Source organism: Arvicanthis niloticus, chromosome 21 (genome assembly GCF_011762505.2).
Source record: "Arvicanthis niloticus isolate mArvNil1 chromosome 21, mArvNil1.pat.X, whole genome shotgun sequence".
NCBI lineage: Eukaryota > Metazoa > Chordata > Mammalia > Rodentia > Muridae > Arvicanthis > Arvicanthis niloticus.
This window is the reverse complement of record NC_047678.1, coordinates 16,230,397-16,254,657: the sequence shown is the minus strand read 5'-3', so window position 1 is coordinate 16,254,657 and position 24,261 is coordinate 16,230,397. Positions and strand designations below refer to the sequence as shown.

General features: G+C 35.9%; 1 protein-coding gene across 4 annotated transcripts in view; it reads left to right on the top strand.

Moving 5' to 3' along the window:
- Trpc1 (transient receptor potential cation channel subfamily C member 1) overlaps nucleotides 1–24,261 on the top strand; it is a 46,041-nt gene that overhangs the window by 2,431 nt on the left and 19,349 nt on the right. Inside the window, exons 2-5 of one of the 4 annotated variants that reach the window (XM_034484418.2) lie at nucleotides 4,452–4,606; nucleotides 11,043–11,144; nucleotides 15,828–16,030; nucleotides 21,425–21,556. In XM_034484418.2, the coding sequence (XP_034340309.1) occupies nucleotides 4,452–4,606; nucleotides 11,043–11,144; nucleotides 15,828–16,030; nucleotides 21,425–21,556 (592 nt within the window). Of the gene's footprint in view, nucleotides 1–4,451; nucleotides 4,607–11,042; nucleotides 11,145–14,881; nucleotides 14,987–15,827; nucleotides 16,031–21,424; nucleotides 21,557–24,261 lie in introns of those variants that run through there. The other 3 variants (XM_034484419.3, XM_076918006.1, XM_076918005.1) reach the window with 3 other exon arrangements.

The window sequence follows — 24,261 nt, the reverse complement described above, 5'->3', positions numbered from 1 at the left end:
TACATGAAATTCTTAATTGTGTTAAGGCATTGGACAAAAAGCTCTATTAATGAGTTCCTGACTATATCCATATTCTTTAGGATTTTTTTCTGTAATAAAAATGTTTTCTGGGTTGGAGAGATGGCTCAGTGGTTAAGAACACTGACCAGAGGTCCTGAGTTCAAATCCCAGCAACCACATGATGGCTCACAACCATTTGTAATGAGATCTGATGCCCTCTTCTGGTGTGTCTGAAGACAGCTACAGTATACTTATATATAAAATAATAAATAAATAAATAAATAAATCTTTTTTTAAAAGATGCTTTCTTTATATGCAGTAGTGAGGAACAGTAAGGGTAAAAATGTATGTTTATATAATAGATTCCTCTGAGCAAACATAAGTTAAACTTCAGTAAAGGACATTTAAAGGTTAAATCTGAATGTTCAAGCACTGTTGTAATCTGAGTTTCTCTTGTCCCTAGTACTATAAACGTCAGACTGATTCCACCAAATTTAATGATACTGTGGAGCCTAAGACTAGGAGTAATAGTTTAATACAGGTAATGAGAAGTTCAAATGTTACTTAGAAGCAATAACTGATAACCTTAAAAAGCCAAAGTGAACGATTAGGACTGAACCGTTCCAGTAGGATTTCTTTGGGTTCCAAAGCTTTTCTCTCTCAATCTGTTTTAATATTAATTGGAAATATTTTAAGTAGAGTATTATAATTCCATGTCAAAAGTATTTTGTAGAAAGTTTGGTTTGAAAAGATTTATGAATATTTTGACACAAAAGTTTCCCACACTTCACAATTAGCCTCAAATCTGACTTGGGTCTGTAGTCCATCTTGGCCTGGAATTCACTATGTAAGTAGCCTAGGCTGGCCTCAAACTTACAGCAACTCTCCTGCCTCTGCCTCCTGGGTGCTGGGATTATAGGCACGAGCCACCACATGTAGCAAAACTGATCAACACTAATGCCGTTGTCATTTCAGGAATGGTGAAATTTATCACCATACGTTAGAAAGTCAAATGAGAAGCCAGTGAGGAAATAGAGAATCATCTTTCCTAACTGATATTGTAACATTTCTCTACTGTATTTCTCTAAAGAATTTTTTAGAGTTGGACAGAGGAAAATTATTGTTGAGAGACATACTATTACAGTTACTAGCGAAGTTTCCAGTGGACTTCATAGACCCCAGTAAAAATTGTGTCCATTGAGGATGTTAGAAAACCACAAGTTATAAGATTAATATGCTTGAATTTTACAGAATGGCTTGACGAGGAAGGTCTAGAGCATGGGCGATTAACTGATCCCTAAGCCAAATCCAACTGTTTTTGCAAAGCTTGCGAGCTAAGTCTGGCTTTTACATTTTATATTTTAAACACTTGGAAATATTTCTAATTAAAAGAAAAGTTTTATAACGTGAAAATTCTATGAAATTTGAGAAGTTTTTTGAAACACACCCTCATTCATTTCCATATGCTCTGTGTCTGCTTTGATGCAAAAGGGTCTGAGGGCATTTGTGACTGAGATACCAAGTCCCACAAAACTTAGCACATTTTATTGCTTGGCCCTTTTTCAGAACGATTTTGTTGGCCTTCTGTGTTAAAGTATAAAGCATTGTATGCGTAATAATACAGAAAAGAGCCCAGTGTGAACTGAACCCAGCTTCATTTTGTACGAAGGAAACTAGTTGTCTAAAGGGTTAGAGAGGAGTATGAGTGGGGATCAGGGAAGTGAAAAATTATAAAACAGCAGGGAAAACTTACAAAAAGTGGGTGGTTGGCTTGTGGAGACTCAGTGTAGACTTGTTATCTAGCAGTAAGTGGGCTTAGATGGCTATCCTTTCAGAAGGACCAAGAGACCTCCATCTTCAATGCTCAAATGAACGGAGAGTAATGCATTGGCAGCCATGACTTTTCTAGGGCATGCATTCACAGAGTCAAGCTAGTAACACAATCTAGAGCTATTAGAAAGTATGTTGCTGTTTTGTTCAAGTCTTTATGGGCTATGATTGAAGCCTGGCTGGGGTGGCGGGGGAAAGGAGCATTAGCTTGCTTAGGATTTGGTCAAAGAGAAAACTTTTCAGTAGGCATATCAGATAAGAGTCTCTTTCATGCCCAGAAAGATGGTATTGGTTTAGATGAGGGTTAGCTGTATCACAGGGACAGGGAAATGAGTATGGGAGATGCTCTAGAGATCGGACTGACATGACTTGCTGTTGCATTGGTGCAGTAGCTATGAAATAGACTGACTTCTTTGTTGAACAAAGGCAGCTGTCTAGTGGCTGGGGAGGTACCTTGGCGGGTAAAGTGCCTGCTGTGCAATCCTGAAGAAAGGAGTTTGGGTCTCCAGCATCTGTACAAAGCAGAGTGTATTGATATGATTCTGTAACCCTGGGCAAGCAGATCCTTGGACATGGTGGAAGTCAGTCTAGCCAATCAGTGAACTCTGAGCTTAGGGAGAGAGTCTGGCTGGCAGGGGCTGGGGAGGTGTCGTGGCAGTAGAGGAAGACCAGCCTGGACCTCTAGTCCGTGAATTGGCACCCACACAGACAGAGATACACACACATGTACTTCTCACAGACACAGAAATAAAAATAAAATTTAAAAAACAACTATATTATCAAAAATGTAAGGGAATTATATTGCCTTTCCAAAGACAAGAGATGGGACTTGGAAGCAGTTTCCCCATGAAAGAACAGTTTCATCTGGCATAGTAGTCATTGTAACAAGCATCTGGGCTGTTAGCTGTCTCTTTCACATTTGTATTCATCCTCACAGTTAACAGCTGTTCTTGTCTTTAAGATATATCACTTTAAGTGACTTGCAAATATAAACTTTAGTAATGAAGCAACAGTTAAGAAGAAATGGCTGAAAGTATTGCAGAATTAATGAAACTCAACAACTTTAGATTTAGAAAGACTAATGACTTCCAAGAAGGTAGATTAAAATGAATAGCCCTCACCTGGATATGCCTGGATAGCAAGGCAGAGCTTTATGAGTAGCATTTTCCTATCCCTATGCTTAGAATCAGATTCATCTGAAATATTTTTAAATGTTATTTTCTTTTAGCAATAGTGATGTCATTTTACTGGATTATTTGACCACTCTTGGTTTAGCTGAAGACTTAACATTACTTCATCAGTGGAATTTAAATGTTACTTAGTACTGTGGGAGAATTATTTCATGACTTGTTTTCTTATTCTTGAGAGACCTAAGGAGATGTGTTGTCAAGAAAACTAATATTCAGCTTTTTAAAAAATGTACAGGGACTGTAAGCAGACATCACAAATAATAGAAAGTTTTCAGTTTTCACAAAGGAAATCTGTTACCTTAGTTGCAATGTTGTTTTTCTTACTCATTTAGTCTAATGGTTTTTCTTTGTGTATCATGAAATTATTTTTTCTCTCCTTCCAGTTTCACTCTGATTATCCTTTTCCTATTTCTTACTCACAGACGTCTAAAGAATAACTATATGTAAAACCGCTGATTTGTTTTGTATTTAGAAAAGTAAAATGAAACAACTGTTCCATTGCTTTCTTTCTCTAATGAAAGTTTCCCTTTGGGTTTTTATTTCTTTTTTTTCCACACAGTCTCATTAGTAGGAAATATAATGGGCCTTTGGTGACAGTAACTCCCATTTTTCTCACATGAGATGACAATTTTGTGGTGGCTTTCAAGTTAGGCAGAAGACTGCCTGCCTGCTCCTGGTAGATCAAGTAGTCATAGCAGCCCTAACCTGGCTTGTTGTGAGCTGGATGTTTTCTGTTTATTAATACTCTGCACCTCATCTTCCTTAACAAGATGGTGCATGAGTGTGCACGTGTGCACGTGTGCGTGTGTGTGTGTGTGTGTGTGTGTGTAAGAGGAAGGCAGGGGCAGAGAGAGCTGTGGAGGGAGAAGAGAGGGAGGGAGGGAGGAGTAAGAACATTTAGGTACCCTTATTATACATACTGTCAAGTTCATAGTACTTTTTAAATGTATGCTTTCCCTCTTTCTAATATCTTCTACCTCTGGTCTCCATTTTAACAAATCTGATGCATGAGTAAATGTGTATGTATTTGAGATCTAAAACTAATTTCTTTTAAGTTTCATTTTCTTTTTCTATAGTAGCCGCCAGTCTGTATTTTGGGGTATTCTATATTAAACTGTTTTACATATCTTCTATAAGTTTTTCTCCTTATACCATCAGGTTAAGAATTTTAAACTAGAGATTTTTATTACATGCTACACATTTATCTTTTTCTACTTCTGTTTTATATTTACTGCTTATATCTGTGTTATTTTATCAAGATATACTTTTTTTCCCAGGAAATGTTCACATTTTCTGTGCACATGTCCACATGCAAAGCAAAAATGAGTATAGGTATTTTTAATCTTTTAATTCAGCAGGATAAAATTTTCTATGTAGCCATTCTCGTTTAATGTCTTAAATATTAAATTATGTTTGTATATTGTTATTTAGGTGACTATTATATGGTTAAAAAGATTTTGGAGGAAAACAGTTCAGGTGACTTGAACATAAATTGCGTAGATGTGCTTGGGAGAAATGCTGTTACCATAACTATTGAAAACGAAAGCTTGGATATACTGCAGCTGCTTTTGGACTACGGTTGTCAGGTACAAGGCTAGATGATTTTATCCAGTAGCGTCTAAGAAATGTTAGCTATGCCTTCCTTGCTTTCATCTTTCCTTCTAGCTTACTTTCTTTTTTTTTTTTTTTTTTTTTTGCTTTGTTTTCTTCTCTTCCTTTATCTTTCATCTTCTACTTGGTTTTAAGCCACTAAAAAGTTTACAAAACAAACCCAAATAAGCCTTTTTAAATGTAATATTTTAAATTTATTCATATATTCTTCCTGTTTTCTTTCCCTACATCAGATGGGAGTAAACGGAATTATTAAAAATGACATTATTTTTATTACTGATAGGATTACTATTTGTATTATATATCTAAAAATAGTGCGAATGTTCTAGAAGTGCCAGGGGACAAGTTTTTCTGTGACCTGTGTTATTTATAGGCACATGAATAAATGTTCCTCACAAAACAGCTTATAGTTCAACTTGTTTTTCTCCTAACTTTTATTATGTTTTCCTCTTTGTTTGAAATTTAGTGTTTGCTTTCATCTAAAGATGAATGATCTGTTTTTAAAACTGGAGAGGATAGAACTTTCCGTTTATCTTTGTATCAGTTAAAGTAGAAAAGCAGACATGCATGTACATCTTGAAGGTATAATCTAATAATAGCATCATTTCCTGTCCCTTTTTGGTTCACTCATGATAAATAGCATAGAAACTCTGGCTCTTCTGTTGTAGCTGTAGTGAGGCAGAGTTTTGGAGTTACATCAGGAAACACTCACAGGATATATATATATATATTTTATTACAGTATGTGGTTTTAGGTACATCCCTATTATTTATATTATATAAGCCTATGTGTAGCCTATGTATATATATGTGTGCACGTGCACACACACACACACACACACACACACACACACACACACACAGACTTGGTATATTAAAGGGAATTGGGTATCCAGTCACTTAGCTGTCTAGAATACAAGAAACTAGATCAAAGGGCTTCTGATCTGCTAGAGTAATTTTGCTGAAGTTTCTAGGTTAAATTTACCTGTAGAGCACTTCTTTAAAGTCTGTATTTCTCATTTTAGATTTCATTTTTAACTTCATTTTTTATTTTTCTGACCTGAAGAGAATCAGGAAAGGCAATGAAAAGGGCATTAGAGCTGTAGCTGAACAAAATGAGACTGGGGCCACTCACACTGTTTAATTAGAGGTTGTTAGCACTGCATGTCTGCTTGGTGGTTATGCTTTATAACAGTGGTTTAGCATCTGTAAGGGAAGATAAGTTATACTCACTAACTAACACCTTAGATGAAAGCACATATATGTATGTATGTATGTGTGTGTGTATGTGTGTGTGTCTTATAAAAGCAGAAAACTTCCATTAAAATTATTTAAAATTTAAAGTTAAACACTTAAAGGCATAAGCTTCAGTTACCTAGGAAATTAAAGTTATAAAGAAATTAAGTCATTGATGATTTTGGATAAGAAATGCTATGGTATAATAATGGTATTTACATACATGGTTTTTGTGTATCTAATAATTCTGCAGTACACATGGTTCTTTCATGTTCTTGATCACATTTGAACATCACAGTCAGACTATCCAGATGCTGTATTTTATAGATTAGAAAACTGAGGCTCACAGATCTTAATGTATTGCCCAGAGTTGTAAAATCAGTAAAGGCAAAGCTAAGGTTTGAATTCAACCTTCTGACTGCAAACCACACGCTCCTCCCAGTTCTCCATATTCTGTCTAAGTTACCTGGGCCTCCTTCTGTCAGCCAGCAAATGTCAAAGGTCTAAGACCTTTGGCTGCGTGTGATGGTGGAAACGAGTAAGAGATTTGACTTCTTCACAGTGGATCTTAAAATGAAGTAGACAGCTAAAGCACATGTGGATTACAAAGGGATTTAAGTGTAAGGCTGTATTTTATAAGTGTTGAGTGGTAACAACGTTTGATGCTTGTATATTGTTGGCAGTTACAAAACTGGAAACTTGGTGTTTTATCTTGGATTATATCTGTGGTTCTCAAACAAATAACTTTGCCTGCACCAAGGGATATTTGGTAGTATCTGGAGACATTTTTAGTTTCACAGTTGGTGGGCAGATTATCTTGTGGGTAGATGCTATAGATGTTACTGAACATACTACAATACACACGAAAGGTCTACAACAACAACATCCAAACCATATCTGACCCAAATGTTAATAGAACTGCTTTTGAAAAACTCTAATTATACTTAAATGTTTTTCAATTCCACATAAATGTTTTACCAATAATAATAATAAATAAAAAAAAACTATTGTAGGTTGAAGCAATCTAGAAAACTAGGTTTCTGCGTAGCATGTATGAGGCCCTGCATGTGATTCCTGCCACTGAAGGGGTGGAGGAGGCTTTTCTTTTTATATTTTTTTAATATATTGAAACTGGAGAAATGGTTCAGTGGATAGAAGCACTTACTACTCTTGCAGGGGACTCTAGTTCTGTTCTCAGTACCTACATCAAGTAGTTCATAACTCCAGCTCTAGGAGACTCGGATGCCTTTAGGCCTCTACAAGCACCTGCATTCACATACACTTGTTGTTCACCTGTGAGACGATTTTTTCTGTGTAGTCCTGGCTGTCCTGGTATTCACTCTATAGACCAGGCTGTCCTCAAACTCATAGAGATCCACCTGCCTCTGTCTCCCAAGTGCCACCACCACTCACCTAAAAATATATCTTTTAAACATCTTAACAAATATTTCACTGAAGCACAGCCTGGAAGTACTAACACTGGACTGAAGAGATGGCTCAATGGTTAGGAACACCTCTTGCTCCTGCAGAGGACCTTGGTTCAATTTCTGACATCCACACAGTAACTTACAACCATTTCTCTGTAATTCTAGTTCCAGAGAATCCAATGCCTCTTTCTGGCCTTTGAGGGCACAAGAAAGACATGTGGTACACAGACATGTGTACAGATAAAACACCCATACATGTAAAATAAAATTTAAAAATAAAAAATAAATATTAACATTGCTAACTTTGTGCTGCTCTGTGTCAGTGGGCTTGACTTTCTGCTCTTCAGAAAGTTTAGGAAATGTCCAGAGTTACTCTGTCAATGCAGACTTGAAATCTGCACCTGGGTTCTGTCCCTAGAGGCCATGTTCCTCCTATTACCTACGTCTGCTCTCAAGAACTTAGAGGTAGTTAAGGAACAGGGGATTCAGAAAAGAATGTATGCAGGAATGTGAAATGTGTCCCTTGAGATAGTGAATTCACAGTCTTTAGAACAAAATACTGGTTTGTAATATAATGGAAATTCTCAGGAAAATAGCTAAAATAAAACTGGTAGAAAAGGCTTTGAATGGGAGGGTGAGCATTTGTGTTTTATATTATAGTGAGATATCACTCAATGAATTCTGATAGAAGGTGTGACATGTGCATTGTGTTTTAGATAGACGAACATGGTAATCAAGCTTAGGTAAGACTAGAAAGATAGGGAGGGTGACAGCCCATGTGAGCAATTTTTGTACTTAAGGTGTGAATTCTAAGGTATGAACTGGAAGACTGGCTGTAAGAGTGATCATAGCTATCATGAAGGGGGCTTGGTGATCTAAGAGCTTCATTAGTCTGAAATATGGGTAAGTGGGTGAGAAAGGAGAGAAAACTAGCAAATCAGAAGGAGTTAGGCTTGAGGTAAAGGAGTACAATTCCAGGCTTTAACTTTGCTTGTTTGGGGCTGTCTGACAGTTACCAAGGTGCCATAAGAAGGAAGATGACTCTGAATATCTTGAGAATGGCTGGCATTACAGAGCAAGAGTACTATGGAGTCATTCTTAGGGAGCGTTTATGTTTAATAAAGGGCACTGGAAGGAGGGACTTACATTTTAAAAGATCAAATGAGTAATTGACAGTTTTGAGTCAGTTAGAATGGCGGCGTGAAAGCCAAAGGGAAACTTTAATTTTACTTGTTTGTTGGTTTGTTTGTTTTTGCTTAGAAATTAAGACACAAAGAGGAGAGAGAAAAAGTCATTGGACTTTCAAAGTATAGTACTGATAGATTTAGGGGATGTGATGGACATCAATTTGAGAATATTAACAATAAAATAAAGCAGAAAATACTTAATGGCAATAGAAGATAAGATCAGGTTAAATGAACAAAAGGAAGAAAATGTAAAGTTGGGCTTTACAAGTGGGACTGATGTTCCTTGGATGAAGGGCCAGGCTCTTACAGAGCATTAATATATGCTGTACAGTGGGAGTTAAGTTTAGAAAGAAAATAAATAGCTTTGCGCCTTAATGTAGAGGAAGTGGGAGCTGCTGGACAAGTTCTGAGGCAAGAAGGAAGGTAGTAGCTTCAAATACATAGTGAGTATATGTGTTGAATGTGCTTTACTGAGAAGCTGGGGAAGAAAAACGAGCGAGCACTGTATGATTTCAAATATTTAAGAATACTCGAAATGGTGTGGTTCACACCTGTAATCCCAACACATTAGGATTGTAAGTTCACGGCCAGCCTGTTTTTAAGACTGTGTCACAAATACATTTCTTCATAAAAATTCAAATATTTTCCTTCAGAACTGCCATTTATTTATCTAATATCATACTGTTGTATAGAACGAGCCAATGGCCACTCTTTAATTACATGATTTAATACAAATACTTTTTATAGCTGAAGCTTATCCTTTTAAGCATTGAATGTTAACATACATCTTTACCCTCTACTGAGTAGTGTGTCTGAATATAATTTAACTTTACCATCACTAACTGGAGTTCTTGAGAGTATAATAATTTTACTTTGCTTCACAAAGTCCAAAATTATTAACAATTTGTCCTTGCATTAAAGTCTGCAGACTGCTGTGTTTTGACAGTGGTTTTACTATAATGGTATTTTATTCTTTCCATGGTCAACTTTTAGTTTTATTCTTCTTTTCCCCATTTTTGTTGTTTTATTTTAGCTGTCTGTTATTCAGCAAAGATCTGAGGACTCCTTAGGGAACCAGGTTAAAGTGCTTAGGCCTGTCTCTTCTGGCAAACAATGCCCATGTGTTACTCTGTGACTTGGGTTGTTCTGTTTTATTGTTTCTAAAGGTGTTGTTCTTGTTGTTGTTTTAAATTGTAAACAAATTCATAGCCATATTTCAGATTATTGAACTTGGTGTTTGAGAGCAGTGACATTACTGTTGTTAGCTTTATTGGTTAAGATTAAAACTGTAAATAAAATATCTGTAATGGATACTAGGTTCTTGTTTTTAAAAATGTGTTTGCTTCACCTGATTGAAGAGAAGCATTATGAAGCTGAAAAAAGGGGGAAAAGTTGCTTGCACTTTTTAGGGTCGTATCTAACAAGAGATTAATCAAGAGATTAAATTTCCCATCTACTGAGGAAGCTTTTTCTACAGGAAAGCATAGGTGACTCCTAAGAGTTTAATGAGCGCTCCAGCCCTTTCTTTGGGTTGTCCAATACTGTTTTCAACATCCCATGAACGCCTGCCATTTTTAGTCTTATTTTTGACATCCAAATAAGGAGAGTAAAAACTTTATTCTATAGATCTATAAAGAATACAGATCTGCTGTAGTTTCATTCTTGGGAACAAGAATATTGACTGATATAAAAATAGTAAAGGTTCTATCAGTTAAAATTGTACAGATTGAAAATAGCCATAGCATTTTCTTAGATTAAATTATTATTCATTATTTCATTTTTATTCGGCTATTATGTTTTTTCCAAAAAAAAAAAAAAAAAAAAAAAAAAAAGGAACCAAACGTTGGTGTCATGGTTGCCAGTAGCACCTAGGTTTTGTTATAGAGAAGTGCAGAGCCTGGTGTCCTGAGTCGGCTTGCTTACGCCTCTGGTTAGACATAGATACACACAGCAGGTTAGGACTAGAACCGTCAACTCTTTCCTACCTCCACCAGCTTTGGTAACTGGCTTCTTTGTGAGTGATATTTAACAAGAGTGCTGGTACCAGTGTCAGACTGTCTATCACCATGTAGGTTTTGAAGATGAGAACAGAAGGCGTCCCCTTTTGTGTGTTTTCTTATTCTTGTCAGAACTGCACTGATGATGTTACACCCAACATAGTCCTTCACTTAATAGGTCATGGTCATTTCTTTAATAAATTTGGAACCTTATGATTTTTCTGGTTCATGGTTCAAGAGAAACTATCTTGAAGGTTTTTTGTTTTTGTTTTTTAGCTTTGAACATTGCATGGATCAGCACTTCCATATGGAGTCCCTTCTATGAAATGGTCATTATTTTACCAGGTTGTGCATTGAAGCCAGCAGAGAAATGTTTATGTTGTGGTACATAGATGTACTACTGACATTGGCAAGCAAATGTACTACTTGTACAATATACATTTTTTAAAAACCCAATATTACTGTATATAATACAGTTGGAAGAATTTTAAAATAACCATGAATTAGTAAAAGTAGTTTAGATTTTTATCTTCCATTTTCATTTTTAACTTTTATTTTTTTAAAGTCCGCAGATGCACTTTTGGTGGCAATCGACTCTGAAGTAGTGGGAGCTGTTGATATACTACTTAATCATCGGCCAAAACGATCATCAAGACCAACCATTGTAGTCAGTACTCTTAAATATTTATTCATTTGGATTTTTAAGCCAAAGTGGATCTCCTGCCCCATTGCCATCTTTTCTCCCTCCTTCCCAGCTTATTTTATTTTTAAAAATATTGATATTTTCACTTTGTAGAATATTACTTTGAAGTAAGTAGAGAAAAAATTAATCTTGCTTTCTGAAAACTTTTTTAAAATTAGTTAATATTTACATATTTTGTCAAAAATACTGTGAAGCAGTATTTTTAATTTGAGATATTCTTCAGGTGATACTGAAAATACAGATTAGTTTCTTGGTAGATTTAAGAAATGTGAGTGATGAAACTGTAAAAATGGAAGAAAATGTAGATAAGTATTTAGCTGTCTGGTAGAAGAATTGCTTTATCCTAAAAACTGGGTAAAGACTGCAGCACGCTTCTGACTGTTACAGAAGCTATCTCAGTTTCAGATGCTGGGTAGTTGTAGAAGGCTGTGGATGCCTGGAAAACAGGCACTCACAAAGAAATCACTAAACATCTCAAAGAAAAACCTAGAGATGGGCCTGGAGCACACACCTTCAGTGCCAGCAGTTTGAAGGCAGAGGCAGAAGGATTTCTGTGAGTTTAAGGCCATCCTGGTCTATGTGGCGAATTTCTAGGACAGCTAGGGCTGCACAGTGAAACCCTGTCTCAACACGTAGTAGCAGTAGTAATAGAAAATTTGATGGAAAGCACCAAAATCTATTAGAAAAGAACATTTAGAAACTTTCAGAAAATAAGACATAAAATTTAAACCTTAGTTGCTAATCAAATGCAAGATACTGGGCCGAGTGGTGGGATGGTGTTTTTAATCCCAGCACTCAGGAGGCAGAGACAGGTGGATATCATGAGTTCAAGTCCAATCTGGTCTACAGAGTGAATTCCAGGATAGCCAGAGCCACACACAGAGAAACCTTGCCTCAAAAACCAAACAAACAACAAAGTATAAGATACTCGATTTTGTTTATTAACAACCAAATCTTTTTTTTAAAGTGTGTAGGGTTGTATACTATCATAGGACAGGGTGTTTTAGAAAATATTTTGGCAAGGAATAACATACAAAGAAAGATACTTGTATTCTTTAGACTAGTGTCTTCTCCTCTAGAAATCTGAGAAGGAAATGGGAAAATCATTGGCTTATATTTTATGTGTAGCAGTAGAACACTGACATATACCCTAAATATCCTAAATATAGCTCAGTCTCAGATCACTTACCTAGCATGCCCTTGATTACATGTCTATTCCAGGAAGAAAAAAAGAAAAAGAAAACAAACATTCTGAAAGTTGAGACAGGAAATATAAATAACCACATGTATAAACTTTGAAACACAAGACAGTAATTTAAATTACCTAAAAATGTTTTTGAGGCGAGCTTTAATATATTCCAGACTGCCTGATCTCCTTGTGTAACTAAAGATAAACTTTATCTCCTGAGCCTGCTGCCCTGCCATCCAAGTGTTGGAATTATACTTGTGAACCACCACACCCAGCTAAAGATAATATTTTAAGACTGAGTTTTAGGAATAAAAACTATTAAGTTATATAAAATGAGAATTGTGAAATATATATACTCACTATATATGTATATGTAACTGAAGGTTAAAAGTATACATAGAAAAGAGGCTGAGAGATGGCTCACTGGTTCAGAGTACTTGCTATTATTGCAGAAGACCTGAGTTCAGTTACCAGCATCCACATTGTATCTCACAACCATCTACAACTCCAGTTATAGTATATCCATCCCCTTCATCTGGCCTCTGGATACTACATGGACATGGTACCCAGACAGATGCAGATGAAACATTCATCCACATAAAATAAATAAATCTTTTAAAATTTCTTAAAAATATACATGAAAAGAGATATGGAAAATTAAGCAAATGTTACTTTATAGAAGTCATTTCTTATTGATTGAACTAATTAAGGATTTTTCTTTTATATTTTTATTGGTTTTCTCAGTAGAAAGATAGTTATTGAAATGTTAATGTTGATTATAAATGAGATAATTTTATACACTGAATTTAAGAATCTTTAACATTTATTATTGTTGAGGTTATAGTAAAACAGTTTTAATAACTGCTAGATAATCAACTGATTGATTCAGAATAAATATGTTTAAAGGACTAAACAAATTTTATATTCATTTAGACTACTAAAAAAAAGCCTATGATTCGGGGACCTGAGATTGTAAATAGTGTATAATGTTTGTCTATCATGCATATGCTCTGGGTTTCAATCTTTAGACAAATGACACACACTTTAAAAACTAGTTTAACAACAACAGCAAAGTGTGACTTTCCTAGAATACCCTTTAGTTCAGATGGTGGTGAGAAACCAGTAAGAATGGAATAAAGAGGGCTGAGAAGAGATCCTGTCATTGAAGGACCAAAGATAACAGAATCCATTCAAGTTTCTACCATCTATCCCACAGTTACTATTATATTTTTATAACCCTGTTCCACCATCTAGCCTTTGAACACATTGCCTTTCTTCAGAGCGAGGTGGAGTGCTATGTACCACTAGAACAGTGGCAAGTATTATGTCATCACCATTGCCATCAGCAGTTGAAAGTCTTGGCAGTCCCAGCTGGCTAGTGAAGAAGAGTTTCTGCTCTGTCTCTAACAAGTACAGGTTACTCAGTCTTTATCTGAATATTTACAGTGGCTATACAATCACCTTTTAACAGCTTTATTGTTTCTAGACAGATACAATTAAATATTCTAATATATTTTTCTTTTACTATTTAAGTGATTTTATTCTGTAGCCTTGACTTGTCTAATTATCTCTTCACTATTCACTTTAAAATAAAGGTTATTTGAAAATATGTAGGTCATGCTATCAGCAATGAAATTATAACTTTAATCTTACACATGTCTAGTAGTGGTGTTCTAGCTACAGATGCTTCATAGCAAACAGAAGTGTCACTTTTCAGTTAGGACTTTAAGCCTGGGAGTAAATATAATTTTCTTTTTGACCAATAATACAATGAGGAAAAAGTACCTATTTTAGGCTTTTATGTAATTGTTGCATAAATTCATGAATATGAAATCTCCAATAAATAATTGGAAAGTACATGAACAAACTTCATAAAAGAAAAGCATATGAGAAAATATCAAAACTTACCAGTATTTAAAAGAAAGTAAATAAAATATCATTTTTTCTCACCCATATTAAGAGTGACCATGCCATTTGCTATGAGTAAAACTTTACTATGGAATGGATACATTCCTATATTATCAAGAATATAAACCATTGAAAAGATTTTGACATTATGTATCAAGAACTTCAATTTTTTTTTCTGACCTTTTGACCTATATTTCTACTTCTAGGGGAGGGCCTATGCTAATGAAATAGTCCTAAAAGGCTATTTTTATAGCGATATTTGCTGTAATGTCATTTACATCACAGAATATCTTGAACACAGATTTTTGTGAGTTTCCTTAAATTGCATGCAAAATTCTATGCATGATTTGGTCCCTTGAAGATCCTGGGCTCTGGGGCAATGAGATTATTCTTTGAAGTATTAAGAACTATTGCTTTTATCAAGGACTGTTGTTTTATCACTGGTGCTTAGCACACTAGGATGTATGCAAAATGTGTCTTTCAAAAGGGCGAAGTAAAGAAAGGACTAGACAGAAATACTGTACTATAAAATGTTCTTTGAGTAGAGGAAATATGGGCATTTTTATTCTTCTTTCTGCTTTTCTGTATTTTTCAGATATTTTAAAATGAGTATACACTACTTTTACAATGTTAATAAAAGTTACCAAAGTGTGAACTTGATGAGCTTACCCTGGAATCAAACAGCTCTCAAGGAAACCTCTGCAAAAAAGTGAGAAGCATTGGAAAGAATATGCAATAGTCATAAAATAGCCAACCTTTTATTTAATCCCGATACTTAAACTACTAAATGTTTTGTCTTCATTTCATAAATCATTGGCCTAAGGTCCCAATTAGTGGGAGGAGCTCAGGGTCCTGAGTCACACAGACCCTGATGGAGTCAGTTCCTGGCTGACTGTGGTTCCGCACATTCATCTCTCTGAGCCTCGGTTTCTTCACAGTTACTAATTACACTCAGCTTCATAGTTCACTGTGGGCATTAAATGGGAAGATAAATGATTGACAGCTCCAGTTCTGCTAAGTGTTTACTGTGATTGTAGTGGTCTTGCATATTTGTGATGGGTTGCAGACTAGGCAGGGATTGGACTGTATAAAGAATTAGCTTCATTGCTATCTGTAGGACAAGGCAGGCCACACGGGTAGAAATTTTAGTTTTTTTCATGCATTTATACTGTGACTGTTCTTAACATTTTTCCATTTTATTGTTTTCCTAAAATTCTTGTTCTTTCTCCTTATCATTCATGTTTCTATTAATTTTTTAAAATATTAATAATTTTTCTTAGTGTTTCCCTAGATGCTCTTGCTTCTGTATTAGAAAAATAGAACTGTAGTATTAGGATGTTGCCTGTTGAAGATTGTATTTATTATATAACATTTGTTAATTAGAATTGAAATTTTAAAATTTTAAAATAATGAGTCTAAGTAAAATGTATTCTTCTTAAAATAAGCCTTATGCTCCTTATTTAATATTACTTTTATTCCATCCTTTAGATAAACATATTTTTTGAAGTCACAGATAATAACCTTTGGACATTTATATGAATATTTTTCAGAAACTTATGGAACGAATTCAGAATCCAGAATATTCAACAACGATGGATGTTGCACCTGTTATTTTAGCTGCTCATCGTAATAACTATGAAATCCTTACAATGCTTTTAAAGCAGGATGTATCTTTGCCCAAGCCCCATGCTGTTGGCTGTGAATGCACGCTGTGTTCTGCAAAAAACAAAAAGGACAGCCTCAGGCATTCCAGGTAAGGAAATTAAGATTTTGGTAAATAGAAGAGTAATGTATCAAAGTGTGTGTCAATGATACTTACTTGGGGAAAAATGTTTTTTTTTAGTGCAACTTTTAAGAAATATGCTTGGGTGACTTAGGAGAGCCAGATTTCTAGCTCCTTTGTTCATGAGGTGAATAGCAAGAGTGGAAGGGCACCACCTTATAAAGAAAAACAAACTACCACTGTACCATCGTCATCCCCACCATCAGGATGATGACCATTATTACCTTCCTGAGGTAGAGTCTTGCTATGTACATGTACACACTGGCTAGACTGGAACTCATATTGAGGGCTTAAAGCTAATCTTAAAGTTGTGCTCCTGCCTTTCTGTTTCTTGAATACTTGGACTGTAGGTGTGTACCACTGTTCCTGGCAGAACACAGCTTAACGGTGGAATGTGCAGACTATCAACTACAGCTTCTTCCTCCCAGGTGTTTGTAGCCTGAGACAGCAGCCTCCAGAGCTCTCCTACTGAGAATAGCTAGTCCCTCCCTGTGCTGTACATAGTAAACGTGTGAGAGGTTCCAGAGGTAGCAAACCCAACCTGATCCCAGCTTCACTGTGTATGTGCCTGTGTGGGTGTAGTCTGTCTTTTCTTCATTCCCTTCCCATACTTCATCAGGGTTCTAAGACCCAGGCTTCACAGGTCTTGTTTTATTTGTTTGCCACCATATGTGTGCTGGGAGCAATGAATGTTCTTAACTACTGAGCCATCTTTCCAGCCCACAAAACTTCTCACTAAATATTTAAACTCTTCTTGTCTCTTATTTTTTTTTCTTCCTAGACCATATTTATTTATTTACTATTTATCATCTCTTTCCATTTCGCCAGTTGAAATATTAACATCAAGAAAGGACCTGCCCAACAAGATCACTCCATGGGCAGTTTTATTACAAGTGTGGCTGTGAGCTGGTTAAGAAGTCAGCTTTTCAGCATAAACCTTTTCTGTGCTTTGCATATCGTTTTGATACTCCTTGTAGCAGCATTGAGAGATATAGGCAGTCTTAGACATGGTAGCACATATCTGTAACCCCATTTCCTAGAATGGTAAGACAGAAGAAGAATCATAAATTTGAGACCAGCAGAGGGTATTTAGAAAATTACTCTGCCTTAGGTATTATTATACATGATATCCAAAGATGTTTTCATTGAGGCAAGTTGTTCAATAACCTCTTTGGTCATTGCCTTGTCTGTAAAATAGAACTGTTAAAAATGCAGTGATATTTTAGAAATGTTTAGGTAATAAATATTAATTACCAAAAATGATATATTGAGTTTTTATTCAATATACAGTTCTTTTACACTTTTGTAAAGCAGTTAAAAAATAGCTGGAAATAGAGCATTACAGGCTGAGTACCATCAGGTTAATGTTTGGTGCTCTTGATGGCTTCAGGCATCAACATGGTTAAGGAGAGATACTATGTTTTCTCTTAATGTATGGCTTGTCTACAACCTCTCTTGACCTGTGAATTATTCTTAAATGTGCTGTTTTATATACATTTACACAAAGAATTCCAATTTTTTATTAGTAACTGCTACCTTAATTCTGAGAGATTGGAAAATATAATTCATTTCTAATAAGGTATAAAGTAACAAACCAAGTTTTACCCTTTTAAAATGTAAAATTCTGATCTTAGGATATTTATAAAGTTATCGTTGATCATTTAACTTCAGAGAGTTTAACTATTTTAAACTAAGACACCATGCTCTTAGCAAGCCTCCCAGTGCATAGAAAAATAGAGCCTAATTTCTGTATCCATGTCGGGACTATTTGGTAGATTCGGTCTAAATGGCATTGTTTGGTTGCTTATGGCTCTTGCACATGGTCCTGCAATAAGAGCTTGTTCATATGTCTTTAGGTCTTTTTTTTTTTTTCCAAACTTACATTTGTTTAAGTGTGTAGTTGTCTAGTCAGCTGTGCATTTGTAGACAGGCTATTCCTCCACATGCGGCTTCCTCATTTCCACAGTCTCTCCTGACATTCCTGTTTGGTTCTCTGCTGTCACAGTCTTGCAGTCTCAATCTTGAGAAGCCAGTCTTCCTTTGGTCATTTTGCCCAGGCCAGTATTTGGTTCTGGCCCAGAGTTACAGGTTTACTAGCTTGAACTGATAAAACTACAGCTTTTTATTGAACGGGGAATAGGAAGGATTGAGGGAGCTCTCAGCCATAGCTTCTTAAACTTGTCAACTCATGATACTTGCCAACAGTAAATGGTGAGTATGAAATGACTGAAAATTAATTTAAAATTATACAGTGAGTGTGTACTGTTTCTGTGATCACTTGCCCACTGCACGTGGGGCCTCTTCAGTGTGGCCTCGCTTGTGTCAGCACACCATTTATGATGACTGGTCTGATAAAGTCAATCAATGTACACATAGGTCTACATATATTTGGGTAGTTATAGTGCAGGCAAGTGCCTCTACAGGAATGCTTAAGATACAGATAAAGCAGATATGGTAGTACCTGCCCATAATCTGAGCCTGCTTCAAAGGTTGAGGCAGAAGGATTGTGAGCTCTTGGCCAACCTGGGTAATGGGGAAAAAAAAAAGAGACATACAGACAAGTGAATGTAGTTTGATTTGTTTGTTTCTTTCTTTTTTAAATATGGTATCTTGGTACATTTCCAAGTTAGCTTTGAGTTCAAGTAATCTTCCTGCTCCGGCCCCCTGTGTATCCATGAGTGCATATTGTCTTTGCTCATAAATAACATTAAAACTATCGATTAAATGAGGAATGTGTCAGTAAATTTAGAATAGAGACTAATCATCAGCAAAAATGGGCAAAAGGATTTGAACAAGCAGTTTACAGAAGCATAACTATAAAGCTTGAAAGGATCGATGAGCTTCTAAAGAAATACAGGTTAGAACAGTCTAAAGTTCCATTTTTTGTTAAGTTGGCCAAAGTTAGGATGACAGAGCCTAATCCAGTGAATATAACAGAGGTATGTGGGAAATTCATTTTTTTTATTTTATTGCTCTCAGTAATATCTGAGAGTATATGATATGATGCTGGTTTTGCCAAACAATTTGAACTGTATAGAGGATGTAAAAATTAAAGAATATTTGTTGTTTTATTTTTATATTAGAAACAAATTAGAAGCATCTTAAATGCTCATTAATAGAGATCCAATGGACAGCCATCAAATGGAAAACCGGTTGTAGTAAAGAATGAGATACATTGAAATATGGTGACCATAGAAGAGGACTGACTGTGGCATTTCAGGTTCCTGGATTGTCTATTCTAAAATGACAAGTGTGCATTAAATTTTTATGTAAAACAAATATGTGTATTAAATCTCCCAAATTCGTGAACTAGAAATTATATTTAAATGTTTATAAGCAAAGAATTTTGATAAATGTTGTTTATTTCCTATATTGTTATTGAAATGAGAATATTGATTAAATTACAGAGAATAAAGGGATTCATTCACTCAGTTTGTTAGAAATTATATATAGCTGAATAATTTTACTCATAACTAGTTGAAAATCTTTCAAGATTGTAACCTGGACTAATGAGACATGTTAAATGTATCTAGGATGCTAAAGAAGTGTAAGCTCTGGGAGAGGGAGACTTAGTGTCATCCAGCCCATAGCATATCAAGTGTTTGCTGCCACATTCCCTTTACAGAGGGTTCAGAAATAGAACTTTATATTATAAAAGGATTTTTTGTATCATTTCTCTTTTTTTTTTTTCTTTTTTCTTTTTTTGGTCTTTTTCGAGACAGGGTTTCTCTGGCTGTCCTGGAACTTACTTTGTAGACCAGGCTGGCCTCGAACTCAGAAATCCGCCTGCCTCTGCCTCCCAAGTGCTGGGATTAAAGGTGTGCGCCACCACCCCCTGGCTCATTTCTCTCTCTTTTTTTTTTTTTAAAAAGAAAAGATCACAAAGTAGCTATCATTTTAATTAACTTAATTTGATAATATGAACTATAAACAAAAATAAAATTAAGAAAGGAGAAATATTGGTCTTAAATTAGACCATTAAAATATGTGTGTTCACATTTTCCAGACAGATATTTTATGTGACAGGAATTATAAATAGAATATTTCTTCTACAATTAAGATATTCAGAAGTAAAAGAATATTCACTTTAACCATTTTGAATTTTTGTTTCTTTGAGGCAAGGCACTCTATAGCCTTAGTATAGTTATGCAGCTGATAAATGAATTTAACAGGAAACATTTATCTGAAGAGAAACAAAAAGTATCCTTCTATATAGTCATAAATACAACTAAATTATATTTTTGTCATTCTTTTTTAATTTTTATTTTTTGAGAACCTTTTACATGAACATGTTGTCTACGTAATTCTCACCTCTCCCTTCTGTTTCAGGCTCTTCCTGTGTTCCTCCTCCTAAATCCATAGTTTCTTAATTATTATTGATATTCTCTCTCTCTCTCTCTCTCTCTCTCTCTCTCTCTCTCTCTCTCTCTCTCTCTCTCTCTCTCTCACATTTAATGTTGTTGCTTATATGCATGTGTCCAGGGCTGGCCATTCAGGATTGAACATCAATGCAGGAGCTATCCCTGGAGAAAACTAATTCTTTCAGCAGGCACTGGCTACCTGCAGCTCTTTATCTAGGGGTAATTCCATATGGAATTTCCCCTCTGTACAGTGGCACATCCACTGGTGTTGTCATTATGCTGGTCTTATTCAGGCAACCTTATTGTTGAGATTTCATGGGTGCATTTTTTACTATCATACCTAGAGGACAGTCTGTAGGAAGGGGTTCAGAGCCACTGACTCTTACAGTCTCTCTGCCTAACTCTTCTGTGTTTTCCCCCCAAACCTGGTGTAGGGGTTGCCTTGTAGATGTAAAAGATGGGGTTGTGCACCCCAGAGCTCCTGTTTCTGCATTTTGATTAGTTGTGGGTTTCTCAAAGAGTCTCAATCTTTTGCAAAAAGAAGCTTCTCTAATGAGTTGTGAGAGACACGCTCACCTGTGGGCATAAAGACAAGAATTTAGAGGTTCTGCTGGTTTAGGAAAACATCAGTAAGTAGTAGTTTCTCCTCTCTAGTCTGTGACCCCTCCATTCATATGAAGTTGTTCTTGCTCTGTATCCCAGATTGGCCTGAAACTCCCAAGCCTGTCTCAGCTGCCTGAGAGATGAAATTGCAGGCAGGTATATACCAAGGCAGCCAAAGGTTTGAATGTTTCAAAAGACACAGTAACTTAAAGCTGTGGACATTTTTCAGTGTTTGTCATCAAAATATTTGTTTTATGTGTTTCTTCTTATGGAAATATCTTGAAATAACAATATGTATAGTTAAACTTAAATATTTTATACTTTATACATTTATAAAGATTACAGATTAAAACTAACAAGGCTATTTCTTTTTACATTGTGTAATCAAATTGTGTCACAGGTTTCGTCTTGATATCTATAGATGTCTGGCCAGTCCAGCTCTAATAATGTTAACAGAGGAGGATCCAATTCTGAGAGCATTTGAACTTAGTGCTGACTTAAAGGAACTCAGCCTTGTGGAGGTGGAATTCAGGTGGGAAAGAATGGGTGTTGCATGTTATGTCTTTTGTTGTAGACTCTTCTGCCTCAATCTGTTCATAAGCTGACTAATGTTGCCACTTAGGATTTCCTTTCTCTGTCTCAGGAGCACGTCTTGGTGCTGCCTAGTCCACACCTCTGTCCTATCTCTTTAACCCCTGAATCCCCAGGCAGACCTTGAGATTGTCCTTGTGTCAGAGTATCTATCTGTAAGCCCTCTTGCCAGCTCCCATTTATAAAGTGCCGACAGGGACTGGACATGAAAACGTTTTCCTTTTACAGTTGCTTGTGTGGCTCTGCTCCATCTTGAAAGGTTAACACTTACTGGAGCAAGATCAGAGACTCAGAGTTTTCATTAGCCTTAATACAGGTATATATAATACGTTCTTGAAAGTTCTGAGTCCAGAAACTTATGTAAAACCTACATGTAAGTTTTAAAGTTTCAAACTACTATTCTTTAAGTACATTATATTTTTTAAAAACTCAATATGACATCTGTCTTACTTAGGGATTTACTGCTCTGAACAGACACCATGACCAAGGCAACTCATAAAGGGCAACATTTAACTGGGGCTGGCTTACAGGTTTAGAGGTTCAGTCCATTATCATCAAGGTGGGAGCATGGCAGCATCCAGGCAAGCATGGCGTAAAAGGAGCTGAGAGTTCTACATCTTGGTCAGAAGGCCATTAGAAGATTGACTTCCAGGAAGCTAGGAGAAGGGTCTCAAGCCCACCCCCACAGTGACATATTTCCTCCAACAAGATCACACCAACTCCAACAAGGTCACACTTCTAATAAAGCCAAGCATATTCAAACCACCACAGCATCTATATACTTTGATAAACTCACAAGACATAGTTAAAAACTTTATTTTATTAAGACATGAGGCTATGAATAAATTCTATTTGAATATATAAAGAATTTCTTATTTTGACCTTATTTTTCATTCCATATAAAATAGAACTTATATAATTTATTTCAGAAATAGATTTGTACAACTGCTATGATTGTATTACAGTCATGAACAAATAAAGTTAGACTTGACTGTTATCTTAAAACTCACTTATTTCAACCTGGTGTTCAATAGGCAGAGAAAGGTCTGCAAAAGCAAGCTGTTTTTACTAATGTCAGCATCAAGTTAAAAGCAGAGTTAAAACTGAAAGAAGCAAAGTTATAGCTCAGCATGGTGCCACATGCCTGCAGTCCTACCACTGGTGAGGTGGAGGCAAGGGGATTGGCCTGTGAAGCCAGCTCCCTGGGCTGCATAGCAAAACTGACTCAGCACAACTGTGTCTCAAAAAGGGAGTAAGGATAGGGCACAGTGACATACACCTTTAATACCAGCACTTGGAGACAGAAGAGGAACTGTTGTGAGTTCTAAGGCCAACCTGGTCTATCTGGTGATTTCTGGCCAGCAGGGCTACACAGTGAGAGACCCTGTCTTTAAAAACCCAAAAAGAAAAAGAGGAGGGAGGCAAAACCTTAAAGTTATAATTAGGGTGCCAAGATTCTTGCTCATCACTAACTGTATCTCTGTCTAAACTATACACATACTTAATTATCTTCTCATAATCTATTAGAGATTAAACAGATTAGATCAATAAATTATACATTTGCTCTAGCCATCTTAAATGTTTATTTAAAGATGAGATATCTTTGTTATAACACTTTGATGCATGTTCCCACTTGCAGTTATATTCCTAAGCCAGAAGGCATGTAATAAATACTTTATTTGTCAAAGAAATCCAGTGAATTGTTCTCAGGTTATGTAGTAATGTAAAGAATGAGAAAATTCTTTGCCTCTAAGGAAAAGGTTGAGGTTAGAGTCTTAGCATTATACAGCCAGTTCCTGAACCAGTCACCCTGTGGAAAGAGAAGAGCTGTGACCCTGTGCATGAAAGAAGAACCGAATACAATTATTTTCAAACATCCAGCCTCATATGCATGACTAATAGTTATTTGCAACATACTTATTTTTGATTAACTGAGTTCTAAATTTAATGTAATTGATGTTTAATAAAGAATTATGTACTAAAACTTCATTTCTCACAAATTATGTTAAAGACATATAAGTAATTCAAAGACAGTGGTAAAGTGTAGAAAACAGTACTTCTGAAGAGACTTTCTTAGGAGGTGCAGTTAGTGTTTTTTTTTTTAAACTTGAATTTCACTCAAATGAGTGCTTTTAATTTGTCAGAAATCTTTTTAAGTATTAGAATAGCATACATATGTTGTATATAATTGAAAGTTACTGTAAGCTTAAATTACCTAGTAATATTAAAAAGCATTGTTTTTATTGTTTACATGACTAATATCAAGGGAAATTTTATCCACCTGTGATGGTTTGAATTTGCTTGGCCCAGGGAATGGTACTATTTGGAGGTGTGACCTTGTTGCAGTGGGTGTGGCCTTGTGTCACTGTGGACATGGGCTTTAAGACCCTCCTCCTAGCTGTCTGGAAGCTGTTCTTCCCTTTTCTGCCTTTGGATGAAGATGTAGAACTCTTAGCTCCTTCAGCCTCACATCTGCCTGGATGCTGCCAGGCTCCCACCTTGATGATAATGACGGAATGAACCTCTGAACCTGTTAGCCAGCCCCAACTCAATGTTGTCCTTTATAAGAGTTGTCTTGGTCACGGTATCTGTTCCCAGCAGAAAAACCCTAACTAAGACAGCATCTTACAGAGAATGAGAAGTGAG